Source organism: Lathamus discolor, chromosome 4, assembly GCF_037157495.1.
Source record: "Lathamus discolor isolate bLatDis1 chromosome 4, bLatDis1.hap1, whole genome shotgun sequence".
Taxonomy (NCBI): Eukaryota; Metazoa; Chordata; class Aves; order Psittaciformes; family Psittacidae; genus Lathamus; species Lathamus discolor.
The window spans coordinates 3,769,719-3,788,973 of NC_088887.1; the positions used below are offsets into that span (position 1 = coordinate 3,769,719).

Here is a 19,255-nt window from a genome sequence, read left to right on the forward strand (position 1 = left end):
TCCTGAACCTCCAGAATACCTCTTAGTAAAAATCTAAAGGCGAAATAAATGCAGAAGTAAATAAAAAATCTTTGGACCTTCAGATGTCAGTCGTAAAATTGATTTTATTTCTTTGATAATATATATTTATTTTTTTTTTTTACTGAGACATTTTCTATATCTGCCCCTGGTTGTTTCTGTTATGGGTATAGGGTTTTTTTTTTGTTAAAGCCTATTTTTGTCTATTTTTTATGATAACAAATTGCCTTCTCGTTTTGAGCCAAAAAAAAGGAATTGAAACCTCCATCCACATGTGGCACCTGCCTGAAAAGTAACATATTTGAAGAACCCTCTCCAACTCTACTGTCATCTAGAGAACAGCAGGTTGTAACAGGCATTTCTGACACATCAGGAGCCTCCTCTAAGCTGCTCATACTCTTCTCCTCATGAGCAGGTGGTGGGATTCAGTGATGGTGATACTGCCTTATTTAGGCAAATTCTGGCTCTCATGCTCTCGTTGAGGCAGGAAGTTTCCTAGCTCATCCTAGAGGACTCTGCTGGCAAAACAGCTCCTTGCCATTTGAATGAACTGAGAACATTTGTAGTTTAGCTGGGTAAAAGTATACCAAATACCTTGTTCTTAGAGTGGATGGTTTTATTGGGTTTAAAGAGCCTTTATTTTAAATTGCATGATTCAAGGTTTCAGAAGAACAGACAGGTATGAAAGTATTTGGTAGCTTACTGCAACAAATTATACTCAATTTAAAATAAAAACCCACAAAACACAAAAATGTTTTTAAAAGTAACTAGTGAAAGGTATGTAGAAAAAAAAGTAGGTGTTATGAAGGACATAATTAAAATTATAATGCTCTAAGTGTGATTCATGAAAGTCTATGCTGCTGATTTAAATAACAAAGAAGTTCTTCCTCAGCTCAGGTCTCACAGTCCCATTAGGAAGGGGCTTCCAGGTCTGCCTGTATAAATCCAAGTTATGCCCTCCTTTTCAATGACACACGCTTTGTGCAGGCAGAATAAGATTTGCAGTCCCAAAATTACTTGCAACTGAAGCACCAGTCTGTATGCAGCTGAGCTAAAATCTGTTTTGTTACTTTTTTGTTGCACTAGAGAAAATAATTTAATTGCTGTGCATGCAGAATTTGTGCATTGAATGTGCATTACTAATTCTCTCTGTAATCTGTATAACTGACTATTAGTAAATTTGCTACTCAGCTATATTCACAGCAGACTGCTGTATTCCAGGGGGTTGGGAGTGCCAGCTGCCCGTCACATTTAACTATGAGAGAGTGAGCTCTGAATATTCCCAGCTGAAGTGAATAAAAGCCTCAGGGTTACAGCACCCTCTCCAGATAGCTTGAAGATAGGAGTTGAGAAAACTGCCCCGAAACTATTTGTTTCTCTAGGTAAAATTATATGGCAGAGATGCAAGTGAAGATAATAATGTATTTTCTTCAACATTCTGTAGGGTAAGAGAAGAAGGTTGTGGGGTTTTGTGTTTTTTAAACCAAGCCAATATACTGTAATAACACATTAGGAAGTGTTCATGTTTTTTAATGGTAGTTATTAAATCACACTGAAAAGCATTAGTTTATGAATAGTGAGTAGAGCCTGTGGAATATTCGCTGAATCACTCTCAGTACAGGTAGTGCATGATAAACAGGCAGTATGACCTTTTCTTCATTAGCCAAATTCTGTTTGACACATGGCCCTTAGCAATGATCTAGCTTTTCATACTAAGCACATCTTCTGAAGCAACTCCTCGTAACTGCAACTGGCACAATCCCTGTAACAGGACTGTTTGGCATAAGAAGTTCTCAAGCTGGGGTGGCTCTGGTTTGCCAGGAGACAAGCCACTGATAGCATGAAGGAGGTGCACCAGGAAAGACTTCAGTCCTTTGCTCCAATACAGGGTTGTTCCCCTCCTTCGCGTTAGTTTCTGTTGTGTGTTTTCCTGTCGCTACCCTGCTCCCCTCAGCATGCTGTAGGCAGTAGCCTTAATAACCAGCGTGCGTGTTCTGCTTAGTTTACTAATAATTTACAGCAATTTGTAGCCTGTTAGTATAATAAATTTCAGCAACACTGTTGACACAAGTTGTTATCATGTATAAAGGCTGTGCTTTGATAAATGAATGCAGAATGTTCTTTTAAAAGCGCGCTGCGTTGTTTCTGAGCATGTGCTTCTTATTACAGACACATTTCCAACTGAATGAGAGTGAAATGCTGCACTTGGGGCTTCCCGAGTATGAGTGAGCAAGGCAGGAAGATGCTGTCTTAATAATTTGGAAGATGTATCTTTTTACTCTAGTTTTAGTCACCTGATGTGTCATAAAATTCTCTGAGTTTATACAGAAACCAGGCAACCATATCCTAGTTTCAAATTATGTGGATTTATCATAGGATGTTTTGGGTAGCTTTATCAGTGCATTGCCCTTTGATTGAAAGATCCAGCAGCATTTTCTGTGGGTTAGCAGAAATGCCTTTGGGTTAATATTAGATGCACAGTGCAAGTTAGGTATTTTTCCTTACGCTGCATATTTCTTTCTAACAAGAATAAGCAAGCAACAGATTTTTTATTTTGTTTTTACCTGTATCATATTCTATATCATTCAAGTTTCATGTTTTGGATAGTTTGTTCCTACTAGTTAATGGATATTGGAGTCAATTACCCATCAGTGTGACTCTCACAATGTAACACATCATTTGCACAGCAGAAAGAAGTTATTTTAACCCGTTAATCCATGCAAAGGACAAAGGATTTTCTTGTTGCTATATTAATATATATCTCATAAGAATTTCTATTTGGTAGAAGTTGTGTTTTCTGAAAAACAAACAAAAAAGGACTTGCTACCATTTAATTTGCTTTTTTAATGGCTTTCTTGCTTTGAATTATATTGAGTACCTCTTTCAAGCATCATGCTGTTCAATTTTAAAAGTTAAAATGTCACCATGCCTGCTATACAATATGCAGGCCTTTGTCATGCTTTTATGGTCAGATGCCTTCCTGTACTGTATGTGAAATAATAATTCATCTTCTTAAATAACTTCATGCTTTTACCCACCTTTCTCTCTGCCACAAAGAGAAAATAAACAAAGCTTTAGAACATACTATGAAATAACAAAATCCATGTGATGGTAAAATATTAGCAGGGCAATGACCTTTGTCTGGAAACTTCACCGTAATCGCATTAATTTTGCATTCATTTCTCTTCAGCATGTCACAGTTGCATATAAAATCTTGGTTATGTTACAAAATACCTTAGGGTAGAAAGAATGCTTTCAAAACCTGATCTGAATCCGCATGGACCAGCTTTGAAAGATACCAGAGACTTTTCAAGGATGCAGGGCTGTTGGTTTAGAGCTTGCCACTGCCCCATGGATGCAGCATGGCTGGCCCGCAGCTATGTTGTTCTTAGCAGAAGGGCAGGTTCATGTTGTCAGTGATTCCCGCAGAGGGAGGCAGAACTGCCTGCAAGGAGGTCTAACCTCCAGTACTGGAAGGTGGCCGTGTTACAGCTCTGCTTTTCTTTCCAGTGCCCTGTGTTACTCTGATTCTGCACTTTTCCCATTTCTTTCCCCACCCTAATATTTTCTATGGCTTATGCTAGGAAAATACTGAAGCTTAATAGTTTATATGCATTATAAATACCTTCCTGAGGGAGAGCATTTTTTGCTATTGCCTCCATATATGCTATTTCATGTCTCCCTTATAGTAGTACCTGAGGAACATATTGATGTACCCACATGGTAGAACACTGCTCCACTGCCCTTGCATCTCTGTTGTGCAGACCAGGACACCTCAAGAGAAACCACAGCTCCTGCCACAGCAAATTCCCAGTTCTCTTCCAGAGGGAACCTTGGGGGCAATTGCATGGCAGAATACACCAGCTTAATTGCACATATTCCACAGTTCTATGAAGGATTATATTCAACAGTGATGGATAAAAAACTGTATACTGAAAAAGCAGGATGCTTCATTTTGTTTCTTGAGACTTGAGCTGCTAAAAATCCTATCAGTTTATACTGAAATAATTGTATTTCTGTTGATGCCAGTGGAATTACAATTATGTTGTGCGCGGGGCTGGGTTTGCCCATGCATCTTTTGCTTTCTTTCTCACTGTAAGATTAGCCTTGGGATTTGGAAGATTTGGGCACATTTCTGTAATGCTTGGTCTTACAGATCAGTATGTATTCATTTTGAATGTGTGACCACTGTGATCTACTTGCAGGTAAACCAGTTATGATTGTTACTGAATATATGGAAAATGGTTCCTTGGACAGCTTCCTACGGGTAAGTGCAATAGAAAACTATGTGGTGCAGAACTGGCCCTTGTTCTGGCTCTGTTACGGATTCATTGCCACTTTGCTCTGATTCATCATCAGCTCTTGTTGCTTGGTATTTCATTATTACCATTTGGTTTGGTGTGCTCAGAAAGCCAGGTAGGGATCTGCTAGTCCATTTTGACTGCTTGCAGTAAGTATTGCATCAAAACCAAGAGAATTTCGGTGTTATTAGTACATCACATCTGTGAAAAACCAAACCAAAACATCATTCTGGCACACAAAAATGATAATTGTTTTTCTGAGGGCCGAAAAGCAGTTATGGTTATTGGTTGGCAATGAGTCTTACCAGGTGACTTCAAAAATGAACAGATTTGTGGCAATTCTATCAGTAAACCAATAGTACTGAGCAAAGAGCTGTTTCCTTCTATATGAAAAGTTTAGGGAATAACCCCATACCTGAGGGTGTTCAAAATGTTTTGCTAGAAAACTCTATTGGCCTGTTTTCTTTCCCCGACCTTAGACATCCTAATGCTGTTGTTGATTTATCTTTGTTTTCTGTCAAAGTTGGTAGCGAGCCTAAAAAAATCTGAACGCTCCCTGTGTCACCAAGATTTACTTGTTGCAAAACAAGAAGTGTAATAGAAATGAAATCCCATCTGAGGGGAAACACTAGTTTAATTTGAATTGGTTAGGGCAAACTCACTTGTGGCTGGGAGACTGCTTTGGTTCTGCCACGGTTGAATGACATTATCCCCCAAATTCATAACATCGAACTAGACGTTTAACCCCAAAAGGGGATATATTGTCAACCTTAGTTTCAGTATGTACTATATATGTTATGATGTCCACTGGAGCATGTAAAATGCATATAAATAATGTGTCAGTATATCTGAATGAAATATATCTGTACTGAAATATATATATTTTGTTTAGGCTTAAAATCTTGAAGAAAGCGCTGAAGAAAGGGGAATAATTTCTGACTGTACTAAACAGTCGTTCAGTTTGTTCATTTGAGTGTGGTTGGTTGATTCGTTGTTTCATTTTTACTGCTGTTGTGTGGAAACAGATAAAAAACCTTGTGACTCATACCACGGGCAACTCAGGCCACATAACCCTCTTTATAAATGGTTATTTTGCTTTTCCCATTGCCAGTGAAAGGCTATCTGAATGTCTAATTCCTTTCATGGTTAGAAACCGTCTGATTTCAAGCTAAGTCTTCTCCAGTGTCTATGTAAATTCTCTTGTTGGCTCTAGTTAAAGAAGGTTCCATAACAGGGAACTGCTAAGAGTCTTTTATAATAATTAATTTCTTCATGAAAGGGAATTCTGAGAGGTTCTTTAAGCATCCTCTGTGCCATATATTTGTCTAATGTTTATAGTGCTAATATTGCCCCGAAGTATATTAATCAAAAATTAAATTAGTCCAATCTGTCTTGCAGACTGACTTGGGTGAGCTCACCCCACATGGCAGAGCCAGCTCCCTTGTATTTAATAAAATCCTGGAAGAAGCAGCAGGAAAAGCTGGAGAGCTGCCCATGATGATACATTTACAGCACTGGGAAATTCATTTGAGAGCTGCACTGGGACGTACTGTTGTCCTGTCATCTGTGTATCTATATATCAGTATCAAAGCTAGATGTTAACCAACAACATCAGTAATAGCTGGAAGATTTAAAACATGTGGCTAGTAGACAATTAGAAATATATGCAGCAGTTGGTTTCTAGGCTAAGTCCCAGTGTGTTTAAGTGACTTTTCCTGAAGTTGAGGAAAATTTCAAGGAATTAGTTTATATTTAATGGAATTTGAAAGCCCCTGAATCAGATCAGCCTTTGCTTTTGCTAAAAAAAAAAAAACCAACCCCGCTTATGTAATAGAAAACTTTCATTAGTCCATTGGGTAATGCTGGGATTTTCACTAACAAATCCTATGGCCTTTCAGGGAAGTTGGACATCTGTTTCTCTAATGTCCTGATGCTCCAGTCTCAGGAACACGCACAGCTTAGATTTATGTGCTGCTTTCACACAGGTCCCAACTAGGAAATTAAAATCCTGATGACAGCAAACGGGAAAAATGAATTTTAATCTCAATTGAAAATCTGTCCCCTTCCCTCAGCTGACTGGGAGATTGTCCTCTGCAGGTCAAAGTAGTTCCACTTGTGACATTTAAATCACGGCCCCTGACTCATGAGCTCTTCACTTGAGGAGCTTCCAGGGTCTTTATCAAGAACTCAGTGCAAGGAGGAAGAACGTGAGCAGTCTCTGAAATGACATTTCATATGTTTTCCAGAAACACGATGCCCAGTTCACGGTCATCCAGCTAGTAGGCATGCTTCGAGGGATCGCATCTGGCATGAAATACTTGTCAGATATGGGTTATGTCCATCGAGATTTAGCTGCTCGTAACATCCTCATCAATAGTAACTTGGTATGCAAAGTCTCAGATTTTGGTCTCTCTCGTGTACTAGAAGATGACCCAGAAGCTGCTTACACCACAAGGGTGAGTGTCTGTGTTTTTTTACCCTTTTAAAATTCCCATTGGTTGTGACAAAGTTAGAAGTCTGAGGGAGTCCCTGAAGTTTATACTCTGTGTTGCAGGGGCCATCCAGTTTTGAATGGCCAGAGATGTTCAATAAGCCATAATCATCACAGCTATTTTATAGTTCATTTCTCAGAGAAGATAGAAGGCAAAAAACGAGGTTTGTTTTGTTAGATTATTTTTCTTAGAGAATGCAACATTCTTGGCTCCGTTTCTTTCTGCTGGCTATGGAAAGAAGTGAGTACCACAATTATGGTCTGAGTTGCTTTAGCTCACAGTAAGGTAAGACTTCGTGTGTGCTTTAAGCAAATTTTGTTGCACTGCTGCTTTAGCTCCCAACCAGCAAAAGACAAATCCTACTCAGTAATATTTTTTAATTTCTTTTTTTTTGTACCCTTTTGTCTTTTCTATTATGATGGGACATGTGTCTGATAGGAGCATACTGATACCGCTGTTCTTTCTGCAAGGGCGTTTCAGTTATACTTGCTGTTGTACCCCTAACTGAGAGAAAACTTGAGTAAACCAGGAAAAGAAATATTACTTAACAAGGTCATAAACCTCCTGTGCTTTCTCCTTATATCATATATACAAAGGGATACCCAGCTTTTGAAAAGGTTATGAGATCAAGGAGACTTATCTGTGTTCTGTCCTGAGATAGAGAAGCTTTTATCCCATAGGCAACTGCCCATAGTGTAGGCTGCTGCTTGTTTCTTTTCTGAATTTCATCCTGCCTGAAAGCTACTTGGAAGCTACGGTGTTGGCTTAGAGCCTTATGAATGCCACAGTGTCTTCTAATTACAGCTTTGCTGCACCTCTTGTTGTCATTTGAATAACACTTCTGTTTTATTGTAGAAACCTTGAAGGCCTACTTTCAGCTTTGTATGCATAGATACTACACTGGGATGTCTGGTTGTTCACTTTAATCCTGTTACAAGTAGATTTTATTAACTATAGAAAAAGTGGCATTAATATCCAGTTTCTTAGTCAAGTGTAATTTGCATTGATGCTAGTAATTGTCTCATCCTCACTGTACAAACCAGAGTGGAGTAGAATGCGTGGGCAAAATCTTAATGTGGGTTTTCTAGGGCTTCCTTCATTCCTGATCACTTACAGAAGCAATCAGTTACTGTGGTAGTTTGCATACTGTCTTACTCATGATTGAAATAAAATAACATGACAAATGAGTAAAGAAATCCTAGCTGTTTCCTTATACATTATATATACACAAATATTTATAGATACAGATTTATCAATCGTACCTTCATAACTTAACCGGGCATAAAGACTCTATTCTTTACTTGACCTTTCAGTGCTTTCTTTGACCACTGATAAGCTTTGTCATGTTGTTAGAAATGTGCAATGTATACCAATTTGGAAAACTGTCTGCAGAGATCTCTCGTGGTTAATATAAAGGGACATTAGTAGGAGAAAACAGTTTTCATTCTCAGTATAGGTGTAGCATTAATAAGTAAATCATAACGTAGTGCTAGAGATCCTCAAGAGAAAATTGCCGGTAGTTCCGCCAGAAGTGTATTGCTTTGTCAGATATACTTGCCTGCCCTCTTTTTAAAAGCTCCTGTGAAAGTAATGGGTGTACTGTCCTCAAGGTAAACAGGTTTATATACAGTACTTACCTAGTCTTCTCCTCCAGGATGTACACTTGCAAGCTAAAGCAATTACTCTATGTCCTACCACCACTGTCCGTAGGCATAGCTCCCCATCAAACCATATAGCACACAGCTATACAAGGGAAGCATGCTTCCCTGAAAATGAAGTGTACATCAGTGACATACACCCATGGGTGGCTAGTACAAGCCAGGATGCATAGCCTGTCAGTGTTTCCAGACAGCATTATATGTGAATTTCCTATGGCCAAGTGCAGTGTTGAAATTTCTCTTTCTTTCTGCCACCTGTTTTCTAAGCCTACCTGCCTAATTACGTTTAGAGAGTGGAATCAGATGGAAATAAACCGTTTTGTAAAGTGAAATCATCTGTGTTCATTAAACACCATCTGGCATTTATGGTGTATATGCAAACTGCTGCAAGAAGATGCTCAGATAATTAAAACCTCCAAATACAGCCTAAGACAAATCTCATTTTCTTCAGAAGTAGTTGCTGCAAAAATCTCTGCCACATCTGGACTCTTAAAGAAGGACAAGGCTATTTGCTGTTCATTCTTTTGCTCATGTTTCCTTTGAAGTGTATCTTCTCTACATGTATACACAGGTAGTGTGTGCGTGGGACATGTTTGATCCCCAGCTTAAAAAACTGGGGACTGTGAGTGTTAAACAGAGCTCCACTCCACTGGCAGAAAGCTGGGCAGTTCATTCTCCTCCTGCTTAGTCATATCACATCACATATAACAGGACCATTTCCTAGGCTGCTCCTAGTTCATTTTACAAGTACTAATTATATGACAAAAGCAAGCAAAAATAGTGCCACTTCTTAAAAATAATGGCATCATCCAAAAAAGTGTCATGCTTTTAACTCTAAAGGATGTCAACTGCTCAGTAAGATCTTTGAAAAGACCAAAAACATAAAAAAACCCAAATTGTAACCACAATTCCAAACATTCAAACAGCAAAGTGCATGTTATGTTAATAGGTAGAGCACGTTGCCAGCCCTCCACCTCTTCCCACTCCCAGATATTCATTTAGCGTCAGCGGTACTAGTGAAATTTGTAGTTAGCTGAAAAGATGAGTGATTTATCCATTTAACTCCCTTATTTTCCACCTGTAAATGTCAAAGCCTGAGAACAATTCCGTTCCTTTAATTCATAATTGCAATTTGGGATTGTTCTAACCCCGGGAAGCCCAGTCAGCCCTTCAAGCTTTCGATACACACCGCTGACTGGGTGAAATTTTATGTTGTGCTGTTCTCAAAAGCTTTGTCTGAAGCTTTGCATAAAGGATATGAACATGTACCCTTTCATATATCAATAATGTATGTATCCCCTTATATATCAATACATAATCTGTGTTATCCATGCTATTGTGCAGGAGCTCTGAAGGACAATGCAGAGATCACAGTTGCATATGTGAAATAGAGCGAATCGGGAGTTGTAAGAAAACTTTTTTACCTCCTGAATTGCTGTCACTGACTCGATACCACAAAAGGCTTTTGGCAGCCTGTGGCCTGCCTGCTTGCAGAAGCAGAAGCCAGCCTGTGAATCAGGCTGACGGAGCGTTTGGAGTTTTTTTTTTACTGAGCCTTTGTGCCGCAGGGAATGTGCTGTAATTATCTGCGTTCTCTGTACCTATTCACTTTTAATTGAGAGGCCAAGATTGTATTAAAATTGTCATTGTCAAATTGATCCTGTTTATTCTTATTATTTTTAGATGGCTATATGACAAGTGGGTGGACTAATGACACAGTATTAAGTGGAAGTAAATTTAAGCCATCACACATGTAGAGGGACTGTAATTATGTCTCTCAAAGACATAATATTTGGGTAATCAGTAGACGAACTTTGACTATTTAAGCACATAGTCAGATACATCAGTGATGTTCATGGCATTTCAATGTAAAACACTGCCCAGTTACTATATTTGCATGGATAATTTCTCATTAAATCTACATCACTATAAAAAAAAAGCCTGTGCTTTGATGGCAAGTGTTCTGGTAGGTGCCCCCACGTAATGGTGCCAGAGGAAGGCTGGCATGGCAAGGCAGTACTCCATTGTGTCCACAGGGAAGGGTACAACAATCTTCGCTGTTAGGCACACATTATTGCAATTGGTTTTTGACAGAACGTTGTTGTTGTTTGTTCATTTCCTATCTATGCAAAACCATGGTAATACAGTCTCAGTGTATTGAAGGGTGTGTCAAAAAAAAGGAAACGAAACCCACACAAATTCTCTTGCCTGATAGAGAGGGAGAGAAACTGTATCCTGATATCATTTACCACTCAAGGAGATCATTTAAAGGTAAAACTTTCATTAATAAAGGATGAACAAGTAGCATCAGGTCTTTTTCAGGTGCTTAAGAACAGAAGTCAGGCTCATCTCAATGGCATGTAACCATCTTGGTCTGTATCAGGGAGATAACTCCTGAACTAGCCTAAGCCTTTTGCTAAGGAATTAATGTCAGGCATTTACCTTCACGTTTTCCTGCAAAGTTCTTCTGATAATTCTGTTAGAATCCATTTTTCTTGTGTCTCCATTCCCTGGGTCTCTGGCTTAGGTGCCTGTGGCAATCACCCTGTAACAGGTTGTAAATCAAACTATTGGAATGGGTTATGAAGGTCTGGAAACGGCTGCCTTGTGCTGGAGTACCAGACATGTTAGAAATAAATTGAGGACTTCATTGATATTAGGTGAATTATGCTGAAAGGCCAGATGCCATAGGAGTCACAGCTCCATCTAGATCAGATAGAACTTTTGGCTACTGGTAGCTTACTAATTTCAAGCCCGAGGAGTAGTTCTTTGACCTAGGCTGCCTGGGAGTTTCAGCTGCAATAACAGACTCCTAGGATTTCTAATAGTAATGCTTTCTGCTCAAATTCAGGCAGCTTATTTGGCTTCATGATGAGCATGCTCTTAAAGGGAGACCATGACAAAAATGTGTAAAAACTGTATTTAAATAGTCAGTAAATATATTACTCGTTTAATAGCTTGTGTAGATTTCTCTTTATAAGGCTGTATCAAATAGATTTGGGCAAACATTTTTCCTAGGCATAGATATAATGATTTTTCATTTGGTAAGTTTGTCTTACATGTTCAGCCCTGATAATACTAATTTTGAAGGGTAGAACCCCAGTAATATCAGCCAATAATATTACAGTTTCAGATTTTCCAGTGGAGGATAAGCAACAAAAATAGGAGATAAATAAGGGTAAATTGTATGAAAGCTGAATGTATGTACATATGTAAATTGAAACAAACAAACAGGCATGATTTCTTAGCACTGTCATCATAGCAGTTTACCAAACAAGTATTGTTAAACACGTTTTAAATATTGGGAGACTGGGGAAAGGAGATAAAAACACAAGAGATGAGTAAAGAAACAAGTATGGGAACTTACATTTCCCGCTCCAACTCTATGGTTTAGGGGAAAGTGTTTGATTTAATTTATGCAAAGGTGAATTAGGTAAGATATCTTTGATCCTGGCAAAAAATATTGCAAAGAATATACTGATTTCAGGCAAAGCAAACAATTGAAGAGATGATACTTGTTCAAATGAGATGTGTATTTCTCAGAAATAGAGGAGAGTAGTGAACAGGGATCTTCTAATGCTGAATGAGCATGGGGTTTTAATTTCAAAATAGACTATTTGAATTAGCAAGCACTATAATTTTCAAAGGTAATAGCAATAGAAACCCATGTCTTTAGTTTAATACAGCTCTTCAGGTTTCCTGCATATATTGATATTTGGACATCTGCTAAAATGCGAATGTTGCGTAGTCCTTTGGGGGAATTGGTTTTGTGTTAAAATGCTTGTTTGTCGAAAAAATATTTACTAGAACTTTTCCTTTTTTTTTCTGTCTTGCCCTTGAATTATTCAGAAAGCAAGTCAACAGAGTCCCCTTTTAGATGCAAAGACAAGATCGGCATTTTTATGACAAATAGGGGAAGAGAATGGCAAAATTATAGTTTTATACTCTATTAAGTGGCGGTTGATTTCTTTTTAGCTGTATTTTGATACTCTCATTTTATTCTCATTTATGGTAATGCTAGATGTATCTCTAGGCTTGTATAGAGTTACAGCTGAGACTTAGCAAAGAAAATTTATTTGCTTGTAATGGAATCTAGAGTTGATGTGCCTTCATTTTTCACTAAAATGAACAAAGCCAGAAGAACTTGGTTTCATTGAGTTTGTAATCTTCCCTGCCCTGCAATAAGCAGTGCCAAAATGTTAGGAGGCTAATTAATGTCATTTTGTGTAAATGACTTTTTCCATGAGGGTATAAAGGTAAAGACTTTCTATCAGACGTGATGTTTCCTGCCCTTTCCTAAAGTGCTCGTGTTTTAGCCACAAGCAGATTTTTTCTGCGTGATATCTTGCAGTTATTTCTCTAGGGTTCAGCAAAAAGCTCCATTTTTGTATCTTAGCATGTAACTAAAACAGTGAGTCTGAAGCCACCCACGGAAATTCGGACTTTTTTTGGGGAGTAATAGTCTAAAATCTCCAAAATGATATTTCTGCGTTTCACAGAACCATACATTATGCTGATGCATGAAAAACAACATAACTACTGCCTGCCCTGTGGGCTTTCTTATATGGCCTGAGTCAGGCCTGCCTGTGTTGGTTATATCTATTCTAATTTGTGCCATATTAGCCATGAAGTTGGAGATGCTTAGGCTCCAGTGTATTTAGGTTTTTAATTAGCACTAATGTCTGCATTTCTGTTGTTAAGCAAGCTAGTTAAGCTAAAGATAGTTAGCTTATGGCTACCCTCAGCACCGGTACACTTCATGGAACAGTAGGCAAAACGTTAATGTCTATACATTTTATTTCTTGTTGGTTATTCAGTGGAAATAAGAGCACTCCCTCCCTACGCAGGTTATTATGAGGATTCTGTATTCAAATGTATTCGCTCCAGAATTACCTGAAGTAACAAAGTATGCACCGCTGTCTTTTAGAACTCTTTCTCTCGTGTGACTCTCAAATCAGTTTCAAAAATGTCTATCAAAAGCAGGCACCACTGGAAATTGTCTCTTTCCTCTAATTCTCATCTTGCAGAAGCTCAGCCTCAGGCTGCTTGTGTGCATTTTACACATCTGACCTGTGGCACCAGGTGATGGCCATAATCAGAGATGTTCCCCTAACATTATTAATTGTAATGGTAGCTTTAATTATTTTCAAGTTTACGTGATTTAATTATGACTTGTATTTCTTGTGACTAAAACATGTTCAAGACCACTTCCCCAGATGGCATTTTGGACTCTCTCTGCGCAGATGACCCCATCTGAATCTGGTTTTCTGTGACTGTCTCTGACAGCTTTGGAGTTGGCCCCTTTTTTCCTTGAATGTCCTAGAAAAACATGGTGAAACCATGCAGAGTCCACACCAAAAGGGAATTCACTTGAGATGCCTTACAAATAGCCAAATCCAACCCTCTGTGCTGTGCAAAAGGGTCTAGCTCTAAGCAGGGATCTCGTACTAGCTTTTTCATCTTTAATGCTGTATGACTGTCTTACTAGTTTCCAGCCATTTTATATCTGAAAATCAACCATATTTAACTCACCAATTTATTATCTGTGCATATTATGCTACTCATAAATATATATGTGTACAGATATGGATATATGTACATGCATACAGTATGTATACTATGTATTTATAGATAAATCTATGGTTTCAGTATATTTTGCACTGTAACGTGTTTTACTCTACAGGGTACAAGATGATTTCTTGGCAAGAGCATTTTCCAGCTTATGCTGTGCCATACACCAATATAATGATAATTGGGAATCTCAGAGATAAAATGATCAATCGTGCAAAATTATATTCACTGTATTGAAGTGAAATGGACTTTTATTTTCTTTTCTTTTAGGGGGGCAAGATTCCTATCCGATGGACATCACCCGAAGCCATTGCATATCGGAAGTTCACATCAGCCAGTGATGCATGGAGCTATGGAATTGTTCTCTGGGAGGTGATGTCTTATGGAGAGAGACCATACTGGGAGATGTCCAACCAGGATGTGAGTATGTTGTTATCTGAGTTACGTTCTTCAAATACAGGATCAAGCTGTGAAAGGAAGCGAAGCGTAATGAAACCAGGTGGCTCTGAGTTTTTGACGTTGACATTGAATAAGAAGTAGAAATAAAAATCTCCAAATCTCCCTGGTCAAGTAAAAGTTCTCATGAACTTAACAAAAAGCCAAGATCTTTGTAGCAGGGTATTTTGGACCTCTGAAGGAAACATAATAGAGAATTTCATCATGCTAGTGGTTTTCTATGGGATGATTTCAACAATTCCACTGCAATGAGGTCATTACTTTTTACATTCCTTAGCTTATTGTTAGAAAACCCTCCTAAATTTCTGTTGATCCCCTTCAGTTCCACTTGCATAATATTCTGTAGATGTTTGCTGTACATGTCAAATACGCAGAATCAATTGTCTTTGGCTCTTGTGAAAACGAGAAGCAAAGCATCTCTACTAAGAGTTTAATGAAACCAAAATACTTCTGGAAGTAATCAAGGGATAAAATAGAGTGATCTGATTAGGAGACTTCCAATACAGGCTTCTTTGCGACATTAGTAAACTGTCCAAGCCTGCAATCAAAATGATTAATGGATCTCTCCCAGTATTTTTGCAAGAAGCATAGCATTTCCCCAAATAAGACTTTTATTGTATCTATTTTGGGATCTTTTTCTGTTGTGTTATTTAGCCTAGATTTATTCCACAGGAGTCACTTACGAACTGAATTATCTGCAGTGGAGTCACTAACACAAATAGATTTTCCAAGGGGTTGGTATATATTGTCACCAGTGCTACATTAAAAAAGTCAGTAATACAGTTGTCAGACATTTTCTACACTATTTTATGAGGAAAAAGAGAAGAAAACTTCCTTTCAGATGAGTACCTCTGGAACCCAAGCCTCTGCAAAAAACCCCACGTATTTCTTTTAGTTAGTCATGAATGTTCTTTTCCATTGTTTTTGGAGATTAAGAAAATGTGTTATATAAGCTGATATAAGCAGAGTGCCTTTAATAATATTGCATTAAAATCAGAAACAGAAGCGTTAACCTGTTTATGTGCCTCTGCTTAGTGGCTGCTTAAACCATGACCTGTTTTCCTATCCCTGTTCTGATTTAGAATACTTTGTCCTGGTTTTGTATTAACCAATCCAGATAAAAAGGAAAAGATTACAGAATATGGCTTTGTCACTGCTATGAAGCCTTTTAATACAACCTTTTCATCTAGGGTGTAACACCTATTGATCAGTCCTGCAGCATATATTACACCATGAATAAAACCCAACTGTATACAATGATGCAGTAGATACTGAAGAATATATACAACGATGCAATATTGCACCATTGTATTACAAAGCTTCATAACAATGTAAATTCTATGCTAACTTTTTTGTCAGTCTAGACAAACGATAGAAGGATTTGGCTTGCCCTGAGTAGTAGTGTACAGTTATCCTCATGGTAAGTTTGAACAGCATTTTCTGGCCCTATGCGATAGTCTACAAGACCTCCTATCTATCAGTTCAGGATGTCCCGTGAGAGGCTGAGTTGGTTTTCTGCCAAGTGCAGTGCCCACTGGTGAGTGTGGAAAGTGTGTGTTGCTAGGGGTGATCAGATGAGAGATATTCAAGACCTTTTGAAGTCTGGCATAGTTAAACAAGCACCCCACTAACTGTAGCTGTTGTTTATGGACGTAGTTCAATCAAATGTGATTTTTGAAGATCCTATCAAGACTCTCACCTTCTTCAAAGTCACATACTGTATCTTAACTCCCCTTTCTGTGTGCCTAATTTACTGCCTGGTTTACTTTGCAGATAAACCAGAGGCATTACATTGACAAGACAATTAGTGAATAAACACATTTGTTTAAACACAGAATGTCCATGTTAATGTGGTTCGCAGAACTGATAAACGAGTTGATTTAAGTGCCTTTAAGTTTCCAAAAACTTTTATCCTTGTGCAGGTGATTAAGGCTGTTGATGAAGGGTACCGCTTGCCACCTCCTATGGACTGCCCAGCTGCCTTGTATCAGCTGATGCTGGATTGCTGGCAGAAAGACAGAAACAACAGACCCAAGTTTGAGCAGATTGTCAGCATCCTGGATAAGCTGATCCGTAATCCCAGCAGTCTGAAGATAATCACCAATGCGGCGGCAAGGTGACATATTAGATCTTACATTGCACTTCAATAAATGTCTTTGATTTCTTCATCTTCCATAATTAGAATTTGTTCACCCTCTTTTTCAACTTTTAACTGTAGCTGTTTGTGATCTTGAAAGCTAGAGAAAGCTTCCTGGCTATCGCTTTTGGAGGATTTTATATTTATTATTATTATTATTATTACTGTTATTTTTATTCTTATTCTTGATTTGCTACTATTTATTCTAATTGTGAAAAGCTGTTATGCTAGGGTTATGAAACCCACTGTAAGACTGAGCAGAGGTTTGTGAGAAAAATGCAGATGGCAGATTTAGCCATCATAGAATGGTTTGGGTAGGAAGGGACCTTAAAGACCATCTAGTTCAAATCTCCCTGTCATGGGCAGGGACACCTTCCAGAGATGGGGCATCCACAACTTCTCTGGGAAACCTGTTCCATTCTCTCATCACCCTCACAGCAATGAACTTCTTCCTTATGTTTAATCCAAGCCTACCATCTTTCAGTTTAAGGCCATTTGCCCTTGTCCTATCACTACATGGCCTTATAAAAAGTCCTCCAGCTTTCTTGTAGGCACCCTTTAGGTACTGGAAGGCTGCTAGACTGTCTCACTGTTGCTCATCACTCCCCAGTGACAGACAGGGGGCTATGGGGTCCAGGTGGGGGGCACACCAGCATGGCTGTTGCAGTTGTTAGGAAAACAGTTGTAGCAGCTCAGGGAATGTGTGATCCATGATCTCTGTATCTCACTCTTTACCCTATCAGTGTCCGTAGACCAACCCAGTCTATCCTTAAACTGCAGTATGACCAAGAATTACGTATGACAACGTGAGGGGTGCCGGGCAGTCTTATGCAGATTTAGAAACCCCTGATCACCTGCATGTAACCATTGCCAAAACTGATTAGTATCAAGCTTCAGATGTGTCTGAAAAGCTGCAGCCAGCTCCGTACCCTCTTTGTGTCCTGCAGAGGGGCATGGCTGGCAGGTTATTTGTGCCCCTACTGCAGTGGGAGCCGGTGCTGTTGCTGGCCAGGGATAGGACACTGGAGGTCCAGCATTGGTTTCTGACAGACTGACAGAGAAAAATGAGGAGCCAGACTTAAAATGGGTTTGGATCTTGCTGTAGCCTTATGTGCAGAAATGTGTAACTGATACAAAAGGGTGGTGAGTCAGGGCAGCTCCTCGAGGAGGCATGCAGTCGGATCCCTGCCAGTATCCTTGTGTTGTCAGCATCTGGAAAGGGACAGGCATTGCTGCAGAGGTAAAGCGCTCTGCGACTCAGCCCGGAGGGTCCATGGGATTGCATTGGCTCGAATGTCTGCTCTCAGTTGTTATTTGAGGCTGTAGTACTCCCACAGCACCTCTCCTCATACCTGTAATAAGCAATTAATCTAAATTATAGAGGTCCCAGCTCTCTTTTACCCATGTCTGTGGTGCTACTGGAGGAATGCTAAAGCTTTATGCCCACCATGTGCTTGTAGGTGTTCAGAATATACTTGGTCAGGAAAAATGTTTAAGCTGACGCTGTCTGTTGCAGAAGCAAAGCCTGTCTCTTCTTACAGATTTTAGGACTGATGTTTGTTTAAAATAGTCACAGCACTGTTGTATCTTATTTAAAAACACATTGCTGGAGGTGCATAGGATATCCATGTCCTGTGATACGTTACTGTTAACTGACTCCAACTGAAGGATCTCTCTGTGCTTGATGGTACATCTGATTCCAGGCCGTAGCCCAGGCACGTTTTATACTAATGCCCCACAGGAATACAGGAGGGAAGTAAAAGTCTTCAGTTCTGTATTTCCCTTTCAGTTTTCTATCCCCTCTGGCCACTCCATGGCATCTAATAATTTCTTGGTACCCGGGGGATTGGTTTTATCCTTATTGATCATCTCTTTGCAGACCATTCTACCTGCATGTGAACATCACATTGACAAAAGGGTTTTGTAATAGCACAGCAAAGGTTTCGTAATACCTTCCCTGGTGTTATATTTCATCTCACATTCACATGAAAATTCATTTTCTATTCCTTGTAAAGTACAGAGAACGGCTGATTTCTTTCTCACCTGTCAAAATTCACTTTTTAATCAGGCGGCCACCTTAAGCTCTTGCTAACAAGACTTGCGCTGCTTATGGGCGCATGGGTGTTTCGTGTCCTTTAGGCTGCCTGGAGTTATGTAGCTCTGCAAAAGGCTGTAGGCACGGAACTCGATACACAAGAAATGATACAAGTCATGCAGTTTTCTAAAGCATAACCTCATGATATTTTTATTTGATTTATGTCTTGCTGTTCGTTCCTGTTTTCTGAGCATAACGTTCATTTTCATAACAAGAGTCCTTAGGTTGTTTGGATATCTTCAGGGTGGAAGTGAGTTCATAGTTCTCCCAGTTTTGATCAAGCTCATTATTTTTCTTCTTGAGTTTATGTTTTTTTTAGTCCACTGTGTATTAGTTCACATTTGTGAACGTTTCGTGCAGATACAAAGCAGATGGAAAGCTTTCTCAACTTGAGTAGGAGAGACAGAATCACTTCACCCACCTGCTAGCCAGTTGGTGAGGTTGTGGTCTGAAAGGGCTTATTAGTTGCTGTTTCATTTATGTGGGGGAAAAAAGGTAACCCAAGAGTCACGCAACTGGAAATACTT

The 19,255-nt window shown here is 39.0% G+C and overlaps 1 protein-coding gene across 4 annotated transcripts in view; it reads left to right on the forward strand.

Annotated features, from left to right (window-relative positions):
- EPHA3 (EPH receptor A3) overlaps positions 1–19,255 on the forward strand; it is a 220,164-nt gene that overhangs the window by 186,384 nt on the left and 14,525 nt on the right. For 3 of the 4 annotated variants that reach the window (XM_065676023.1, XM_065676024.1, XM_065676025.1), the window contains 4 exons: positions 4,224–4,285; positions 6,566–6,775; positions 14,311–14,460; positions 16,419–16,612. In XM_065676023.1, coding sequence (XP_065532095.1) covers positions 4,224–4,285; positions 6,566–6,775; positions 14,311–14,460; positions 16,419–16,612 — 616 coding nt within the window. Of the gene's footprint in view, positions 1–3,707; positions 3,791–4,223; positions 4,286–6,565; positions 6,776–14,310; positions 14,461–16,418; positions 16,613–19,255 lie in introns of those variants that run through there. The other variant, XM_065676026.1, reaches the window with a different exon arrangement.